This window comes from Myxine glutinosa, chromosome 5, assembly GCF_964187855.1.
Source record: "Myxine glutinosa chromosome 5, kmMyxGlut1.1, whole genome shotgun sequence".
In the NCBI taxonomy this organism is placed as follows: domain Eukaryota; kingdom Metazoa; phylum Chordata; class Myxini; order Myxiniformes; family Myxinidae; genus Myxine; species Myxine glutinosa.
The window spans coordinates 134,886,781-134,901,297 of record NC_136265.1 but is presented as its reverse complement, the minus strand read 5'-3'; the positions used below and the strand labels follow the sequence as shown (position 1 = coordinate 134,901,297).

Sequence of the window (14,517 nt, the reverse complement as noted above, 5' to 3'; positions counted from 1 at the left end):
TTTTTGACCAGGATACACCATCTCATCAGTTTGTTCTACAGTACAGAACAGCACAGGGTGCAATGTCAGTCCCCTTTCAAAAGCATGTGTGGCCACCATTGTTTTGGATACAGGCAGTGCATCATCGGCGTATACTGCCTACCAGTCTTTGGATGGATTGCTGCTGGATTCTGTCCCACTCAGTCCTCAATGTCTGAAGCAGCTCTGCCCGTGTCCTGGCCCTGCCAACTACGCGTCTCCCAAGCTCATCCCACAGGTGCTCTATGGGATTCAGGTCAGGGGAGAGTGCAGGCCACTGCATGGTGTTGATGTTCTCGCCTTGGAGAAATGCAGTGGTAAAGCGAGCAGCATGGGGACGAGCGTTGTCATGCTGAAAGGTTCTCAGTTCTGGGTGGTCTAGCAGGAATGGCAGCAGATGAGGTCGCAGGATGTTATCCACATACCGCTGGGCGTTAAGATTCCCATCCACAACCACCAGTGGCGTCCTGTACTGGCCTGATATGGCGGCCCACACCATCACACTTGGGCCACCCCACCTGTTGGCTTGACGCACGCAGCACGCACCAATCGGCATATCGCTCGCCAGTTCTTCTCCAGACACGCTCACGCCCATCAGGACTGTCCACACAGAACCTTGACTCATCGCTGAAAGCGACCTCGTTCCACTGCGCCAAGGTCCACCGCTGATGCTGCTAGCACCATCTCTGTCGGTTGCGGCGATGGGCAGCCATCATCACGGGGCCTCTGTATGGTCTTCTGGCAGTCAGGCCATAGTCATGCAGTCGTCTTCGTGCAGTATCATTGGAGATCCGTGGGTTTGCACGCCCCGGAGTTTCTGCCGCAGTGCGGGATGCTGGACGGAATCGATCCCGCAGGTGACTTCGGACCATCTGCCTGTCCTGCCTTGCAGTGGTGACTCTTGGCCTCCCTGATCGAGGTCTGTCATCTGCAGAGTTGTGGAGGGTGTCTCTGTCCACCAGGGCCGATATCGTCTGGTGTGAACAGCCAAGGCGACGTGCCACCTCACGGTAGCTCAGTCCGCTTTGCAGCATGCCCAGGGCACGCTGCCGTTGATCCTTGACAATCGTGGCATGTTGATTGAAATGCCCAATTTGCACTGGCCTTTTTAAAGCCAATATCAAGACATCACGTGCAGCTCATTAAAATCATCCCGTACCCCTTGGCTAATCACTGACAGTCAAAACGGCTGTTCAACAGCTGTGCTATGAAGTGACCATTGAAGGTTCAAGTGACCATCCGTGACCGTTTTGTCTGACAGTGAGGACACTATTGTCCACAAATAAGTTCACACATTTACTACACGCAGTGTTATTGTTTATATTTAAAGGTTTCAAAGGTGGTACGTTTCTTTTGCGTTTTCGGTCTTTTTGAAGTTGGTCAAAATGGTCAAATTTTGCGGTCAAAATGCCCATTTTGCACTGGCCTTTTTAAAGCCAATATCAAGACATCACGTACAGCTCATTAAAATCATCCCGTACCCCTTGGCTAATCACTGACAGTCAAAACGGCTGTTCAACAGCTGTGCTATGAAGTGACCATTGAAGGTTCAAGTGACCATCCGTGACCGTTTTGTCTGACAGTGAGGACACTGTTGTCCACAAATAAGTTCACACATTTACTACACGCAGTGTTATTGTTGATATTTAAAGGTTTCAAAGGTGGTAAGTTTCTTTTGCGTTTCAGTATATATACATATATATATACATATATATATACATATATATATACATATATATATATATACATACATATATATACATATATACAATACAACACAACAACATGCATTTTAAGGCCATGTTCCCTGCGAGAGCGGGGGTTAGCCTTGCGGTCCCCATGACAATCTTCTCCATTTTGCCCTATTTTCTGCATCTCTCCTTGTTAACCCCCTTGCCCGCATTTCTTCTTCCACCATCTTTAGCCAAGTCTTTCTTGGTCTTCCCCGTCCTCTACTTCCTTATACATTAACTTCCATCACTCTTCTCAACCAGTCACTTTCATCCTTCCTCAATACATGACCAAACCATCTCAACCTGTTCCTCTTCATAGCATCAATCACAGGCAAGATTCCCATCATCTTTCGCAATTCATCATTTGTCTTCCTCTTTCTCAACGATACTCCACACATCCATCGAACCATTCGCATTTCCACCCTTTCCAGCCTTCGTTGCTGCTCTACGTTCATTACCCATGTCTCGCTCCCATAAATCATAACACTTCTCACACATGCAGCATACACCTTTCCCTTCAGCTTCAGCGACACTCTCCTCCTCATCAGCACGCCACTCAGTTCCCGAAACTTCTTCCATGCACATCTCACTCGAGCAACCGTTGCCGAGTCTGATCCACCTTCTCCATTCAGCATGTCTCCGAGGTAGCAAATACATATATACATATTATATACATACATACATACATACATACATACATACATACATATATATATATATATATATATATATATATATATATATATATATATATATATATATATATATATATATATATATATATATATACATATATATATATATATATACATACACATATACATATACACACACATGTCGCGAAGAAGAAACCTTCATGTATCTAAGTTCGGGCTGAATGCAAGTTCGGTTTGTGGCAGGCGGTCACACTTTGGCTTGTGATTGCTCTCTCTGTTCTGGCGTTGGTGGAAGCGGATGCATGTTTTCTCTCTCTGTCCTGGGTTCGTGGCAGGCGAACGGGCGTTTTCTCGTGCAAGGCCTCGGGGACCCATTTGGTGACCGCCAGGGTTCGAGGGCCGTTTGAGGAGACCGGCCAACACACCACACCACATTTTATTTTATTTATTTCTCCCTGTGTCTGCATATGAGTCCAAGTGGAGGGTCCTTCATTTAGGAATTTTAGTTAACCGCGTTCATTTATTTGTTGCCTGCATTATTGTCATGAAACCTTTATTTGTTGCATTTTCAATTTCTTGTGTCTTGCACGTTTATTTGTTTGCGGTTTTGGAAACCCTCGCCGCGCCCGTCCATTCAAATAAGACCAGGGACCTCCGTTTCCCTCGCGTGCCATAAACAGATAACACCGCCATATTTTTGGGGAAACGCCTCGGAGTTAAAGCTTGGTCGGCCATCCGTCACCCAAGGGTCTCAACCCCGGGGACGCGACAATATATTGTTGCGGCTCTCAGCGCCGGCCTTTCCCCTTTACCAAGGGGGGATTAGTCCCCTTGTCTTTTACTAGCCGACGGGACCCGGGACCGATGACGTCCTTCCCGGACAGCGTTAGGTAGGGTTTTAGGACTAGGGATTCGCTATTACCTAAGTACTAACGCCGCCCAGAAACGAGGACATAAGCCCCGCCCGAATCACGGGTGTTAGTGGAAACGCCGAGCGGTAGCGACCCGAGCCATAAGCAATGACTAACCCGATACAAGCGGTTCGTAATCGTGCCACGCTTACCCAATGATGGAAATGACTGAAACAGTCGAATTTGGGAAGAAAGGAATAACAGATTTATTTACACTTTGTACAATAAAGAAGAAGAATACACAGTGCAGCCTTATCCAGTCTCAACTTATCCCTGGACAAACGGGCCTGTCACACTCTCAGACACACTCACACGGGGTTGCAGATGAACAGGTCGATGGTCCAGGGATGGCGTCCAGGCAGCTCGTTCTCCGGTCCCCAACTCGCACCGCGAAGCAGATGAAACAGACGGCAGCGGCCAGGAGCTCTCCGCGTGTCGTTTGGCGCGCACGGGATTATTATAGGGCAAACGGTAGGCTGGCTTTGGCGGTTACACTCGCGGCTCAGCCGCGTACGTAATAAGCGAACAGTTCCAATAACCGCGAACAATGCACTCTTCAGTATCTCACTGCGTATCTCAATGCGCTCTTTCAATACAATTCGCTCGCCATGCGTGACTCCGTTCAGTCCTCAGGTGAACTCGCCGAGTGCCTCTCCCTTCTCATCTGAACTCCTCTCCTCAGCTCAACTGCGGTGGGGGCCTCGCGCCAAGGGTTTTTATTGCCACGCCCTTGGAACCCTCTCAAACTCACAAGACGTTTCTTGCCACGCCCTATCATGCCATGCCCACCGAGCCCTGGTTGGTTGTTGCCCTTACCGTCACCGCCTTCTGACGCGCTGCTTGATGCGGCCACACCTCGACCCACGCGCTCCTCCCTCTTTCCAGGCCTACCTCGTGTCATTTGACTTGTTTCGAGCGAAACCAAGGGCAGCGAACGCTGCTGGCGGCCAAAGCGTAACAAACTGCTGCGGGTAGCCCAAAGCGTAACAAACTGCTGCGGGTAGCCCAAAGCGTAACAAACTGAGGGATGCCAAATGGGGCGCGGGCTCGAGTTTGCCCATAGATGGAAATGGAGGGCGGCTGCAAAATGAAAGGACCTAAGCTTATTATTTCTTTACACAACGCAGATGTTACTAGTGAAATGGCCTACTCTTACACATACTATGACATAACTAATTCTAATGGGCCTACGTGTTGCTTGTGGACTAACTATGGGGGGAAAACCTTTAACCTTTAATGATGTTATATGTACAATTCTCAAAACCTCAACAATATATACATACATATGTAGCCATATATCCATCTGCTCCACTATCGATAGAGACAGATTACACTTTTTCATGAACTCTTAGTACATGTCTAAACATCTACAAAATAATAAATTCGCTCTTCTTATATTTAAAAACTCTCCCGAAAGGTGTGAGCACTACAACAGCCTGACATCCAAATAACTTGCTGCAAAACACTGAAGAGCACCATCAAATATATGAATGTGCAAAATGACCCCCAATGTTGATATATAAAAAAAATAAAAGCACGATTATCGACTTGGAAAGTATCAATTACTCCCAGGTACAATCTTATTTGAATTAAAAGGTGCAGCTTCTCATCTTTTAGAATAAAACCACAAATATTTCGTCCTGTAGGGCTTCTTTTTTTATTATGTAGGGCTTTCGTCCTACTTTGAATAGCACGAGGCAATAATGAATATGAATGATAAATACACCATGAAGCTCACAGTTTAGTGCCGTGGTTGAATCACTTGTAGCCTGTCTTTCATTTTCTCTCCATGATTCTGTGTCCTTCATCACATCAGGCTCCTCGGCAGTTTCTCCCTGCAGAACATATTAACATAGTCCTGGTGTCTCAATGAATTGGCTCAGATATTATATACAGTGGGGAGAACAAGTATTTGATACACTGCCGATTTTGCAGGTTTTCCCACTTACAAAGCACGTAAAGGTCTGTAATTTTTATCATAGGTACACTTCAACTGTGGAAGACGGAATCTAAAACAAAAATCCTGAAAATCACATTGTATGATTTTTAAGTAATTAATTTGCATTTTATTGCATGAAATAAGTATTTGATCACCTACCAACCAGTAAGAATTCCGGCTCTCACAGACCTGTTAGTTTTTTCTTTAAGAAGCCCTCCCATTCTCCACTCATTACCTGTATTAACTGCACCTGTTTGAACTCGTTATCTGCATAAAAGACGTCTCCAGACCGTCTCCGACCACAAAGACCGCAAAGACCGACCGCAAAGCCGTCTCCAGACCTGTCCACACTCAATCAATCAGACTCCAACCTCTCCACAATGGGCAAGACCAGAGAGCTGTCTAAGGACATCAGGGACAAATTTGTAGACTTGCACAAGGCTGGGATGGGCTACAGGACAATAGGCAAGCAGCTTGGTGAGAAGGCAACAACTGTTGGCGCAATTATTAGAAAATGGAAGAAGTTCAAGATGACAGTCAATCTCCCTCGGTCTGGGGCTCCATGCAAGATCTCACCTCGTGGAGCCTCAATGATCATGAGAAAGGTGAGGGATCAGCCCAGAACTACACGGCAGGACCTGGTCAATGACCTGAAGAGAGCTGGGACCACAGTATCAAAGAAAACCATAAGTAACACACTACGCCGTCATGGATTAAAATCCTGCAGCGCACGCAAGGTCCCTCTGCTCAAGCCAGCGCATGTCCAGGCCCGTCTGAAGTTTGCCAATGACCATCTGGATGATCCAGAGGAGGAATGGGAGAAGGTCATGTGGTCTGATGAGACCAAAATAGAGCTTTTTGGTTAAAACTCCACTCGCCGTGTTTGGAGGAAGAAGAAGGATGAGTACAACCCCAAGAACACCATCCCAACCGTGAAGCATGGAGGTGGAAACATCATTCTTTGGGGATGCTTTTCTGCAAAGGGGACAGGACGACTGCACCGTATTGAGGGGAGGATGGATGGGGCCATGTATCGCGAGATCTTGGCCAACAATCTCCTTCCCTCAATAAGAGCATTGAAGATGGGGCGTGGCTGGGTCTTCCAGCATGACAATGACCCGAAACACACAGCCAGGGCAACTAAGGAGTGGCTCCGTACGAAGCATCTCAAGGTCCTGGAGTGGCCTAGCCAGTCTCCAGACCTGAACCCAATAGAAAATCTTTGGAGGGAGCTGAAAGTCTGTGTTGCGCAGCGACAGCCCCGAAACCTGAAGGATCTGGTGAAGATCTGTATGGAGGAGTGGGCCAAAATCCCTGCTGCAGTGTGTGCAAACCTGGTTAAGAACTACAGGAAACGTCTGATCTCTGTAATTGCAAACAAAGGTTTCTGTACCAAATATTAAGTTCTGTTTTTCTGATGTATCAAATACTTATTTCATGCAATAAAATGCAAATTAATTACTTAAAAATCATACAATGTGATTTTCAGGATTTTTGTTTTAGATTCCGTCTTCCACAGTTGAAGTGTACCTATGATAAAAATTACAGACCTTGACGTGCTTTGTAAGTGGGAAAACCTGCAAAATCGGCAGTGTATCAAATACTTGTTCTCCCCACTGTATGTGTATTTCACAACAGCAGTAATGGCGTGTGATTTATCATCAATGAACGGAAGCAAGAGAAGGAATTTCAGTTTTGGTCTGGTTAATATGAAGACTAGAACGCACTTGGTAGAGTGCATACCTCCACCAGGCTGAACACTTTACGTTTTGCATCTCACTGACAGGCCGGACCTGCAGCCAGGCATGAAGCAAAATTTGATCGCCTTGTTCTTGTCACCTACGTAACTCCTCCACAAGTTTCATCATAATCCGTCCACAACCTTTTGAACATATATCATTTTTGGCCCTATCTCTCAATGGTGAAAATTCACTTAATGAATTAAAACAAGAACAATGTGACGGTGTCGCCAATATGCTCCACATAGTCCCACAACAGGAAGATGCCATCGTTCACTGTCCTAAAAATAAACAAGTTTGATTAAATCCCTTCAGCTGTTTGAAGTATCACATTTTCACCAGCCATGACAGGTTTCACATCGATCGGTGAAGCAGTTTCAGAGAAGGGATTCTTTAAAAAAATAAATATCGGCTTTCAAGCTAATATGGCTGCCACACCATGTGACATACAACACACAACAACATGCATTTTCCCTGCTAGAGCAGGGGTTAGCCTTGCGGTCCCCATGACAATCTTCTCCATTTTGCCCTATTTTCTGCATCTCTCCTCGTTAACCCCCTTGCCCGCATTTCTTCTTCCACCATCTTCAGCCAAGTCTTTCTCGGTCTTCCCCGTCCTCGACTTCCTTCTACATTCATTTCCATCACTCTTCTCAACCAGTCACTTTCATCCTTCCTCAACACATGACCAAACCATCTCAACCTGTTCCTCTTCACAGCATCAATCACAGGCTCTATTCCCATCATCTTTCGCAATTCATCATTTGTCCTTTCTCTCTCTCAACGATACTCCGCACATCTCCGTATGTGACATATGGCCTTAAAATGTACACTCTGCATATGTATGGGTAGAGGATCACATTTGTGAAGTTTTGTGTTGATCGGAGGTTTGTTTTTCTATCCAAGATGGCTGCCAAACCAGGTGACCGATGACATCATCATTTCGAAACTATATGCAACAATGGTGTAAGATTATATTTGTAAAAATTTCGCAGATGGGGGAAGCGGTTTCAGAGATATAATTATTTAAAACTAGCAGAAGTACCCGGCATTGCCGGGCGGGGGGAGGGGAGGGGAACGGGGTGGGAGGGGGAAGGGGAGCGGAGGGAACGGGGGGGGAGGGGAGGAGAGGGGGGAGGAGAAGGGTGGGGGGAGGAGGAAGGGGAGGGGGGGAGCGGGAAGGGGAGGGGAAGGGGGAGGGGGTAGGGGGAAGGGGAGGGGAAGGGGGGAGGGGGGGGAGGGGGAAGGGAGGGGGAATGGGGAGGGGGAGGGGCAAGGGAGGGGCAAGGGGGAGGGGGAAAGGGAGGGGAAGGGGGAGGGGGAAAGGGGAGGGGAAGGGGGAGGGGAAAGGGAGGGAAGGGAGGGGGAAGGGGGAAAGGGAGGGGAAGGGGGTCAGTTTTGGCCGTACCAAGAAAAGCAGCCCAAACGGTCACCCCACCACCTCCAGCTTGGACTCTTGGCACTATAAAATCTTCGTTGTGGGCTTCATGCACTTGTCTGTGCACTCGGACGCGGCCAACCGGCCATCTTGACGATAGACCAGAAATCTAGACTCGCCCCACTGAAGATCACGTGATTCCAGTGTCCTGGCTGCCATTGACGGTGCTCTCTGACCCCACTGCAATCGGCGCTGGCAGTGTTGTCTGGTCAGGCGTGGCTTTCCCTCGGGGGACGCCTGGCACGATAGCCTGCTTGAACCAGTCGTTGGTTGACTAGCCTTCTGGATACAGTACAGGCACATTTGTCAGTTGCTGCCACTCAGCCCTAAGCCGATTAGCTGACTTGGTACGGCCATTGCGGACTAACCGGGTGGCAGCTGGCAATCATCCCTCCTTGTGGTTCTGCGTGGACGTCCTGGCTTCGGTATTGGAGTAGGGACACCCCTCTGAGCATTTCGTTTCAGGAACTTTGACACCCTGACCTTGAGTGATGCCATACTGCTGAGCAATAGCACGGGTTTCATGCCGTAATTTCGTAAGCCATCACTCCATAACAAACAGCATTGTCGAGTTGACGGACCATCTCCAGAGGAAGTGGCAATAACTTTGGAGACGTGCAGCAGTTGTTTTCCACTAATACAGAACGCAACAACCCTTGTATACACGACTGAAGCCAATCATCAAATGTACCTGTCCTTACATTTTGCCACGCCACCTGTGATATAATCCTGTTGTTGACTTCTTGCTGCGACAGACAATCAGTGACATGGTTCTTTCAACAAAGACATCACCGAAGGGTAAAAGAAACTCACCAGATTGATAAACTGAGTTCAGAAAGTAAACCAAGTCAAGGAAAAAAATTATTCCATATTAAATGCCAAGTCTGTGTATATATATACATATATATATATACATATATATATATATATATATATATATATATATATATATATATATATATATATATATATATATATATATATACACATATATACATATATACATATCTATATATATACATATACATATTGTTACATATTTATGTGAATGTATGTGAATTACCATTCAGGTCTTTGCTTATCCGTGTGTAGTATATTAAGTTGTTGTGGTTGTAGTTGTTGTGTAGTTGTTGTGGTTGGAGGGTCAGGAGCCCTTCTGAAAAGGTGGCCGGAAACGGAAGTGACCGAAAAGGGAAGAGAAAAAAGACACGAGGAAAAAGGACGGGTATTCGTCTTCTTCCTCGCCCCGCTCCGACGAAAGGAGGGATTGATTGAGCCGTGTGGAAAAGCGGCGTTCCCGAGCCTGTCTGGCGAGAGGAGTTACCGGGACGGATACCTGCCCGGTGGACGTCAAACTGTCGTGTGGCCATGCACCGACCCAGCGTTTGGCGCCGTTCGCGACACCGTCAAAAAAGACGCGTACGGGTCGCCCGTTGGGGCCTAACACGCCTTGCAAGCGGCGTGGGGTTTGGCTTGCTTTCCCGTACCCGCTTCGCGTGGCCACGAGGGGCTGCAGCCGGGGTGCCTGGTAGTGGTACGATACCTGCCCGGTGGAAACACGTCCACCCGGGGTTCGTTAAACCGCCCGAGTGCGGCGACGTCGACCATCATCTTGGTCAGGAGGGGCCCAGAGACATTGTGCGGGACCGAGACCAAAAGGGAGTCGTGAGTACTCACCGGGACACACATATATAAGATGGCCATCTTAATCATAGGGAATTGATTGTGGATTGAGAATTGTTGATGGTTGTGTATTGTTGAGTGCTCGGGGAAAATCTCCGTGGTTGTGTCATTGAAATTGTATGGTATCATTACCATTGGAAATATATCCTTGAACATCAGTTGTCTCTTGGGTGAAATTCATATGGATTGCGTGGCGAAAGCGCATATATAATACAGCTTTCTGGCGAAGTTCCTCTCACGGTCCGGGGGTCACCGAGACCAGGTATTCCCCGCCCGAGTGTGTAGTATATTAAGTTCGGTCACTTCCGAGGGGACCACGTAACAGAATTGGGGGCTCGTCCAAATTACGATTTGCGGTTTCGCAATTGGGTCTACGTCCGGGATCTAAAATTGTATAACATAATAAAATAATAATATTTTATTAATTAAAATTTATTAATTAATTATTAATTGGTAAAAAAAATTTGAGAAATTGGGGTAAAGTCTTGGGTGAAGGTTAACAGGTGTTAACGATAGACACCATGGCGTTTGTGGCACAGAACTTTGGGGTAACCCCGAGTGAGGCACAGTTCCGAGCGTTGCTAAAGTCGGACCTCTTGAAATTGGCCAAACATTTTAACTTGGAGGTCCGAACTAATTTGAGGAAGGCAGAGTTGCAGGCCACGGTGATACAATCTATGGTGGGATTAGGAACATGGGACGAGTTAGCCTGGGAGTGGCTACCCGAAGAACCAGAAGATGTTGAGCTCCGGAAACTGGAGTTGCAATTACGGAGCCAGGAACGGATAAAAGAAGAAGAAAGGAAAGCAGAAGCGAGGAGAGAAGAGAAACAAGCAGAGGAAAGGAGAGTGGAACGAGAACTCCAGGAAAGGTTAAAAGAAGAAGAAAGGAAAGCAGAAAAGGAAAGAGCAGAAGAAGAAAGGAAAGCAGAAGCGAGGAGAGAAGAGAAACAAGCAGAGGAAAGGAGAGTGGAACGAGAACTCCAGGAAAGGTTAAAAGAAGAAGAAAGGAAAGCAGAAGCAGAGGAAAGGAGAGTGGAACGAGAACTCCAGGAAAGGTTAGAAGGGAGAAAAGCAGAGGAGAGGAGAGCTGCAAGGGACCTCGAAGCAGAGGAGAGAAAAGCGGAAAGGGAATTAAAGGAACGTGACATGGAGCTTCAGCAAGAAATCAAATTCAAGGAGCTGGAGTTAATGAGAGAACGGGGAGAGGCACCACCCTCGCTGACGGGGTCGACACCTAACCAGAGAACCTGGGATGTGGGCAGACATGTGAGGCTGGTTCCACCGTTCAGTGAAAAGGAAGTCGCGAAATTTTTTCCACACTTTGAGAAAGTGGCTCGACAATTAAACTGGCCGGAGGAGGCCTGGACCATACTCGTGCAAAGTGTGCTGGTGGGGAAAGCTCAGGAAATTTATTTGGCGCTACCAATGGACCAATGTGCAGATTATGAGGTACTGAAGACGCACATCCTCAAAGCCTATGAGTTGGTTCCGGAAGCTTACAGGCAAAAATTCAGGAATGCCAGGAAGAGGGAGAGTGAGACCCATGTGGAGTTTGCCAGAGTGAAAGAAAACATGTTTGATCGGTGGTGTGAGTCAAAAGGAGTCGGGAAAGACTTCGAAACATTGCGTGACTTGATCCTGGTGGAGGAATTCCAGCAGTGTGTCCACGAGGACATCAAAGTGTACCTGCAGGAAAAGAAGGTACCAAAGTTGTGGGACGCAGCCACCATGGCAGATGATTATGCCTTAACCCACCGAATAGGGGTCCACGAACCTAACTCCTCGCCTAGATCTCCGCAGGGGAGGTGGGGAACAGCAGGTGCGGAGAACGACAATACATGGCGGCGGCCTCGAGAGGATTATGGGGACAACGCGGATACCCCACCTGTTCGAAGTCAGAGGGCTGCGGGCCCAAGACAAACTTATTTTTCAGGGGGCCCGAGGCAGACCACGAGTTTTTCCTCCGGGCCTACTTGCGCTTTTTGCAAGAAACCTGGACACTTGATGTCCAGTTGTTACCGCATGAAAAGGGAAGACCCAGAGCGGAGTCCGACTATTACGACTCCAAATGCAATGGCCATTGTGAGAAATCGCCATCAAAAGGGTTACCAACCATTTATTTCAGAGGGGTTTGTGTCACGGGATGGAGCCTCGACTAACCGGAAACCGGTTAGGATATTGAGGGACACAGGGGCACATCAATCTTTAATGCTTGAAGGCATTTTGCCATGGTCCGAGGAGACGGCAACGGGGGATAGTGTTCGTTTACAGGGGATCGGGGGCGGTGTTAGTGCTCCCCTTCATGTCATCCATTTGGAGTCCGATTTGGTGTCAGGACCGGTCACCGTCGGTTTACAAGCCACGCTTCCTGTAGAGGGTGTATCTGTGGTTATCGGGAATGATTTGGCCGGGGGTCAAGTTTATGGTCACCTGAGGGTTGGTAAAGAGCCCAGCAGGGAAAATAACACCACACCAGCTCGGGATGGCGACAAAAGTGCCAAGTTATTTGTAGGGGGACTGAACTTCAAAACAGAGGAAGAAGTTCTGACCTCTGTCTTCAACAGATATGGGTCGCTGGTGGAAGTGCGGTTGGTAAGAGACTGGGAAACGCAACAGTCAAGAGGGTTCGGCTTTGTCACGTTTGCCAGCACAAAAGACGCCAGAGAGGCAGAGAAGAATTGGAATGGCAAGGATTTGGAGGGTCGGACCATAACAGTAGGGAAGGCATTTCGTAGGCGTCAAGAGGTCTACAGGAAAGTACAACTGGGCGGTAGTTTTGGTGGTGGCCGCAATCAATATTATTATGGAGGCTCCCTGAGTTACGGCAGCTCCCGAAGGAAGGATTGTCAAGGTAGTGGCCGAGAAGGAGACCGCTATTCATGGGACTACAGGGACAAGCGGTCCCACCATAATTATTAGAGAAGTCGAAGCACTGAATGCGGCGGAGCCGCCGAGCCAAGATTCCTACACGGATTAACCGTGAACGCCGTTCCTAAAGGCGTCCATGTAGTGAACTTTCATGCACGGACTAACCGTGAACTCCACGTTCCTCAAGGCGCCCATGTAGAGAACTTTCCTGCACGGACTAACCGTGAACTCCACGTTCCTAAAGGCATCCATGTAGTGAATACTCGGCTTGGCCTCCCGAAAAAAGTGCTATCGAGTTGCTTAACTTTGGATCTTTGATCAACCCCTTAACCTTCATTCACAAGAAACTGACGGTCAAAGTCAGAGGGTCATGAGATGGAGTTTGATTTGGCAGGGACAATGTCGTTGCTGGTGCTTAGTCCAGAGTGAGTAATCTGGAGGGGTTGTGGTGAAATTTTGGTTGCTTTATTTTTAACTGATAATGTGGGGGGGTTGAGTTATCTGGTTTGTTTCTCCAAATTGGCCGGCAAAGAAAGTTTTCGCTGGGTTCAAACTTTCTTTCTTGAAGGGGGGGAGTGTTACATATTTATGTGAATGTATGTGAATTACCATTCAGGTCTTTGCTTATCCGTGTGTAGTATATTAAGTTGTTGTGGTTGTAGTTGTTGTGTAGTTGTTGTGGTTGGAGGGTCAGGAGCCCTTCTGAAAAAGTGGCCGGAAACGGAAGTGACCGAAAAGGGAAGAGAAAAAAGACACGAGGAAAAAGGACGGGTATTCGTCTTCTTCCTCGCCCCGCTCCGACGAAAGGAGGGATTGATTGAGCCGTGTGGAAAAGCGGCGTTCCCGAGCCTGTCTGGCGAGAGGAGTTACCGGGACGGATACCTGCCCGGTGGACGTCAAACTGTCGTGTGGCCGTGCACCGACCCAGCGTTTGGCGCCGTTCGCGACACCGTCAAAAAAGACGCGTACGGGTCGCCCGTTGGGGCCTAACACGCCTTGCAAGCGGCGTGGGGTTTGGCTTGCTTTCCCGTACCCGCTTCGCGTGGCCACGAGGGGCTGCAGCCGGGGTGCCTGGTAGCGGTACGATACCTGCCCGGTGGAAACACGTCCACCCGGGGTTCGTTAAACCGCCCGAGTGCGGCGACGTCGACCATCATCTTGGTCAGGAGGGGCCCAGAGACATTGTGCGGGACCGAGACCAAAAGGGAGTCGTGAGTACTCACCGGGACACACATATATAAGATGGCCATCTTAATCATAGGGAATTGATTGTGGATTGAGAATTGTTGATGGTTGTGTATTGTTGAGTGCTCGGGGAAAATCTCCGTGGTTGTGTCATTGAAATTGTATGGTATCATTACCATTGGAAATATATCCTTGAACATCAGTTGTCTCTTGGGTGAAATTCATATGGATTGCGTGGCGAAAGCGCATATATAATACAGCTTTCTGGCGAAGTTCCTCTCACGGTCCGGGGGTCACCGAGACCAGGTATTCACCGAGGGGACCACGTAACAATATACATACATA

At 47.9% G+C, this 14,517-nt stretch overlaps 1 protein-coding gene across 1 annotated transcript in view; it reads right to left on the bottom strand.

Annotated features, from left to right (window-relative positions):
- LCA5 (lebercilin LCA5) overlaps positions 1-14,517 on the bottom strand; it is a 105,965-nt gene that overhangs the window by 65,021 nt on the left and 26,427 nt on the right. The window contains exon 9 of the mRNA XM_068116147.2: positions 5,057-5,153. Within this exon, the coding sequence (XP_067972248.2) occupies positions 5,057-5,153 (97 nt within the window). The remainder of the gene's footprint in view (positions 1-5,056; positions 5,154-14,517) is intronic.